At 53.0% G+C, this 5,875-nt stretch overlaps 1 protein-coding gene across 1 annotated transcript; it reads left to right on the top strand.

The window, feature by feature from the left end:
* The first annotated feature begins 4,225 nt into the window (after positions 1-4,225).
* Positions 4,226-5,751, top strand: LOC119324167 (cationic peroxidase 1-like). The gene is made up of 3 exons (XM_037597935.1): positions 4,226-4,478; positions 4,602-4,811; positions 4,916-5,751. Exons 1-3 carry the CDS (start codon positions 4,401-4,403, stop codon positions 5,498-5,500), a joined length of 873 nt encoding a protein of 290 aa, XP_037453832.1. The 5' UTR covers positions 4,226-4,400; the 3' UTR covers positions 5,501-5,751.
* Positions 5,752-5,875: the final 124 nt, after the last annotated feature.

Here is a 5,875-nt window from a genome sequence, read left to right on the forward strand (position 1 = left end):
GACAACTGGATCGACCACCAAAGCTTGCCTCCCAGGGGTGGCAATATGAGTCGGGTGATCAGATTGGTCGAATGTGATGGGCGTTTGAGACCACTTCAGATAATTTGCCTTTGCTGGGGCAACCATATTCACCTCTCGGTTAATCACTTTCAGTCGACTTCTACTTTCCACATCTGCAAAGATCATCAGAGTGGAGTTGATATGCGGATATCCTCCCTCACTGTCCTCTTTGTCTTCGGCCTTGTCCGACTCCTTCTCCTTGTCCTTAGACTGTTTTCCCTGAAACTGCTGGATCAGGAGTCGACATTGGCGAGTGGTGTGCTTTGGGTAAATGATATTCCCCTCTTCATCTTTCTTCGTGTGAATGTGACATGGCATATCCAACACGTCGTTTCCTTCTTTATCCTTTACTTTCTTGGGGTTCCAGGATCCTTTTGGTTTCCCCTTAAACTTTCCTTGAGTCACGGCCAGAGCCTCTCCAGGAGCTGCCGGTTCAGCCTTCCGCTTCTGTTTCCGACTGGTGTTTCCCTTTTCCGACTGACTCGGCTTGTGCTTGCCGCTTCGGAGTCGGTCTTCTTCTTCACCATTGGCGTACTTGGTAGCAATCTCCATCATCCGACTCAAGGTCATGTCACCGGTTCGACCAAATTTCAAACTCAGTTCTCTGTTCTTGACGCCGTCTTTGAAGGCGCATACTGCCTGATGATCAGAGACATTTTCCACAGTGTGGTGCAAAGTGATCCACCTCTGAATATACTCTCTGAGAGTCTCATTAGCTTTCTGCACGCAGACTTGCAACTCTGTCAATCCAGCTGGACGCTTGCAAGTCCCTTCAAACGTTCTGACGAACACTCGGGACAGATCTTCCCAAGTGTAAATGCTGTTGGGAGGTAATTGAGTCAACCATGCCCTGGCAGAACCTTCCAACATGAGGGGTAAATGCTTCATGGCCACCTCGTCGTTCCCTCCACCAATCTGAACTGCCACTCGGTAGTCTTCAAGCCAAGTTTCAGGCTTAGACTCACCAGTGAACTTGCTGACTCCTGTTGCCAACCTGAAATTGGGGGGAATCACTGCGGCTCTGATAGCTCTGCTGAAACATTCAGGACCAGAAACATGCACTCGACTGCTCGTGGGTACATCTCTGTCGAGTGCGCCTCGATGGGCTCTGTTCCGGTCGACCAACCCTTGCACGATAATGGATCGCGCGTCGAAGCCTGGCTCTCTGGGGTCAACTGGAACCCTACGCCCTGTACTGTACTGACGCCTATCATCTGGCTGCCGAGGAGCGTAAGACCCACCCCTCGGAGGGGAATAGGGCACTCGACGCCTATCATCTCGGTCGAGTCTGTCGCCATATTGATCTCGCCGATTCTCACGCCCTTCGCGCCGCGGAGGCGATCTGGGGCTGTGAGCCGACTGAACCGTATTCACAGTGACGGATCGACTGTGAATTCTGTTGCGCGACTGAGACACGGCTGAATTCTGATCTCCTGCTGCTCGGAGCAGATCCCTGATCTGCAGCAAACCTCTGCCAGCTTCCGACTGCGAAGGCTGGATGGACTCTGCTATACGGGTCGCAGCTGCTAAATTCTGAATTGGGGCTCGATATACCTGAGTCGGCGGGAAGAGTTGACGTCGACTGGTGTCGGGAACTCGTTGTCGCGCGCGTTCGTCGAGTGCTCGCTGAAGGTTCTCCAGTCGAGTGCGCTCGGCCAAATTGGCCAGACGCGCCTCCTCCAAGGCACGAGCCTCGGGGGTTTCTCCTGCGATGGGAATACGCAGGGGATCCTCGTTCCTGCGGCGGAGTTCCTCTCTTTGCAGAGAGTCGAGTGGCTCGGGCTGGTACTCTTCGTAGCCTCGTGCAGGGTCGCCGCCGTCACCTGCTCCACCACCACGGGCGAAGCCAGGAGGGCTGTGGGGCCCGTCGACCATCAAGATTTCCGCCGCTGGATCACTGCTTCCGCACTCGGATGCAGTCTCTACGGAGCCAGTCGACTGATCGAACAAGCCATAGAGAGATTTGTTGGGCTCGATTGCCGCAACTTGGGTAGTGGCCGATTGGCGAGCCACCGCGTGACTCACCCATCGCTGAAGCCTCGACCGGCCTGAGCGCTTGCGCTGGCGGGAGACCGGGAGGGTGGACGATGGAGGATCCGACCGATACTGGGTCGACGGTTGCCGCAGCAGAACGCCGCGGACACATGCGCGAAAATGCGTCGCACCGCGGACGGGGAGCGCATCTACGTCGAGTGGAGCCTCCTGGAGCCATGCGGAGTCGTCGGCGATGAAGGTGAGAGTGCCGAGACGGATCTCTTGACCCTCGACCAAAACTCCAGCAGACACCATGATGAAAGTACTCGGAAGAATCGCAACTTCTCCACAAAATCGCTAAAACACCTGCCCCACGGTGGGCGCCAACTGTCGTGGTTCTAAGCCTGACAGTAGAGTGGGGGTAGGTATGGAGAGGCAAGGTCCTAGCTATGGAGAGGTTGTAAGCACAAAGGATGTACGAGTTCAGGCCCTTCTCGGAAGAAGTAACAGCCCTACGTCTCGGAGCCCGGAGGCGGTCGAGTGGATTATGAGTGTATGAACTACAAGGTGCCGAACCCTTCTGCCTGTGGAGGGGGGTGGCTTATATAGAGTGCGCCAGGACCCCAGCCAGCCCACGCAGGAGAGGGTTTAAGGTGAGTTAAGTCTGGGGCGTTACTGGTAACGCCCCACATAAAGGCCTTTACTATCATAAAGTCTACTTGATTACAGGCCTGTTGCAGTGCAGAGTGCCTCTTGACCTCCTGGTGGTCGAGTGAGTCTTCCTGGTCGAGTCCTTCAGGCCAGTCGAGTGAATCTTCGTTGGTCGACTGGAAGGCGACCTCTTCTAAGGATGTCCTGGGGTAAGTTACTTGGATCAGGTCCATGACCCTACCCTAGGTACATAACCCCATCATCGGTCACCTGCGCAACGCGGGCTGCGCTCACGAGCCTCACGAGCCTAAGAGGGTGTTTGTTTCCAGGGACTTATTGGTTTCGGGACTTAAAAAAGTCCCTATAAGTCCCATCTATACCAAACAGGAGGGACTTATAGGGACTTAAAGTGGGCATTTGAGACTTATGAAATAAGACTCTCAAGGAGAGTCTTATAGGGACTTATAGTTGTACTATGGTCTTATAGAAACTTATAAGTCTCAGGAACCAAACAGGTAGTGACTTTTTAGGGACTTGAGACTTATAAGTTGGAACTAAAAAAAATCTTAGGACTTATGAACCAAACATGGCCTAAACGGGCGTCAGGAATGAGACCTACAAGCAAATCGACTGACGCGGTTAGTCTAGCATTTTTTAAGTCGGATTCCAGCCAGCCCAACAGACCAAAAGCACCAGCTAGAAAGAAACAAAAATGCATGAATCTCGAACAGATCGAACGGCCAAAAAATCTACTGGCCCAAATTCAAAATGCAGGCGACTCACATCACATGTAGCTAAAGTGTGATTTATTCACTCTTTCCCCAAAAATTAATAGTAATTCATGATCATCGCTGTACACGCACACACGCATATCACACGTACGTACGTATACTCCTGCCGTGTGAAGGTGACGTCGTTGTCAGCAAAGATGCACGCAAAACGACGAAATGAAGCACGTCAATGGTTACTTTTAGCAGTGGAGTGACGATGAAGAACAAGGGCAACAAGCCAGCTGGCTATAGACACACAAGTAGGCAAGTGGCAGTACATGTAGAACGTCCCTACGCGATCGACAGACGATTTAGCTATACGTTGGAGCTCCCAAGAGCCAGCTCTCTTAATACGTAACACGTGCAGAAGCAATGCATGCGCGCGGTTCAAGCATGCATGCTCGGCTGGGGTGGCCAAACGTTGACAGTAGCACATGAGCACATGCATTCTCGATCGGTAAAGCTTGCATGCATGCACGACGCCGGCATTCTCGCTAAGCTACACGCTTTGACTTTGCAAGTACTGTCACTAATTTACCATGCCAGCGCAACACAACTTGTAAGCTAGCTAGTTGCACCGGACAACCAGCGCCATATCGATGGCGAAGTTTGCACGCATGCATGGCCACCGAGAGGTAAACTCTGACTTTGGTGAGGAGAGCGTAACATACAAAGCCAGCTATATCTTGCATGGATGCGACGCAATTGCACTATAAGTAGTGGCAAGGGTACGGTGCATACTCCATCAACCAGCTCGTGCCATTCCCCCAAGCCCCAAGCAAGCAAGCCAGCCAGACCCTTGCAATGGCGGCGTCCTAGACCACCAGCTGGCGTTGCGCATTCCTCGCGCTACTAGCCCTTTTCGTCTCCGGCGCCTACGGGCAGCTCAGCCCGACCTTCTACGCCTCAACCTGCCCGAACCTGGAGGCCATCGTCCGCAGCATCATGAACACCACCGTCACCAACGAGAAACGGATGGGCGCGTCCCTGCTCAGGCTCCACTTCCACGACTGCTTCGTCGAGGTACGAGAATATCCATATGCAATTGGCTGGCTCAGATCGAGATATTCTGTAACATGTCATGCACGCGCGTTTTGCGTTGCGTTGCGCGCACAGTATATAATTTTGGCATTTGATTTTGGCTAGCGGTGCGACGGATCGGTCCTCCTGGACAACGTGCCTGCTACGGCGACTGCTCCGGCTTTCGTCGGCGAGAAGAACGCCTTTGGGAACATCAACTCCCTCCGCGGCTTCGAGGTCATCGACACGATCAAGACTGCAGTGGATCAAGCCTGTCCCGGGGTCGTCTCCTGCGCCGACATCCTCGCCCTCGCCGCACGGGACGGCACCTTTCTGGTACGTACCTAGTACCGGACGCGGAAACTGTGCAGATAGATAAATGCCTTGCAAGTAGTACTATACATTCATTTGAACCGGCGGCATGTCGTTTGCATTTGCAGCTCCGCGGGCCGACCTGGACGGTGCCGCTCGGCAGGCGCGACTCGACCACGGCGAGCATGGACCTGGCGAACAGGGACCTCCCGCCGCCGTTTGCCAACCTCGTCAGTAACCCTCCTGACAACAGCGACCTTATCGCGAGGTTTCAAAGGAAGGGCCTGAGCGCGACCGAGATGACCGTGCTCTCCGGGGCGCACACCATCGGCTCCGCGCAGTGCCAGAACTACCGGCTCCGCCTCTACAACGAAGACCGCATCGATTTTCAGTTTGCCCAGGGGCTCAAGGCCAACTGCCCCCAAAATGGCCCCGCCGGCGACACCTTCCTGGCGCCGTTGGACTCGACGGAGAACGTCTTCGACAATAAGTACTACACGGACCTCACTGGGTTGCGCGGCCTCCTCCACTCCGACCAGGTGCTGTACCCCCAGAACAACCAGACGCAGGCTAAGATAGTGCTCAAGTACAAAGGAGACAACGCCGCCTTCTTTGCCGATTTCACAGCCGCGATGATAAAGATGGGGAACCTCAGCCCGCCAAACGGAACGGTCGGGCAGATCAGGACCAACTGTAGGTTGGTCAACCCCTGATCGTACGGTCTGGCTTATATACCACTGTTATTACCGAATACTAAAGATAAATAAATGCGACCTTGTAATATTCTTTCATCTTCGTAATAACTACATACAGTAGTATGTTGCTCTACTTACGTCTGATGCTCTGTTAGTGTTAACTACATACTGGCTTACTGGTTAAACTACCAATCGTTCCAATTGACTATTGAGCTCCAAATCATGTACTATGTTTGTATCATTTGTAAACAATATTAGTATCAACGACAAGGTCCTCACGTCATTGTTTGCATTATTTGTTGCAGTATCTTTTCTTAGTTGTGTCCTGTGAATCCTGAGGTTAATTTCTTCGAAGGCAGTTGGCTCTCCAGAATTAATCACAACTCCCTCCAT

The sequence above is a fragment of the Triticum dicoccoides genome, chromosome 6B (assembly GCF_002162155.2).
Source record: "Triticum dicoccoides isolate Atlit2015 ecotype Zavitan chromosome 6B, WEW_v2.0, whole genome shotgun sequence".
Taxonomy (NCBI): Eukaryota; Viridiplantae; Streptophyta; class Magnoliopsida; order Poales; family Poaceae; genus Triticum; species Triticum dicoccoides.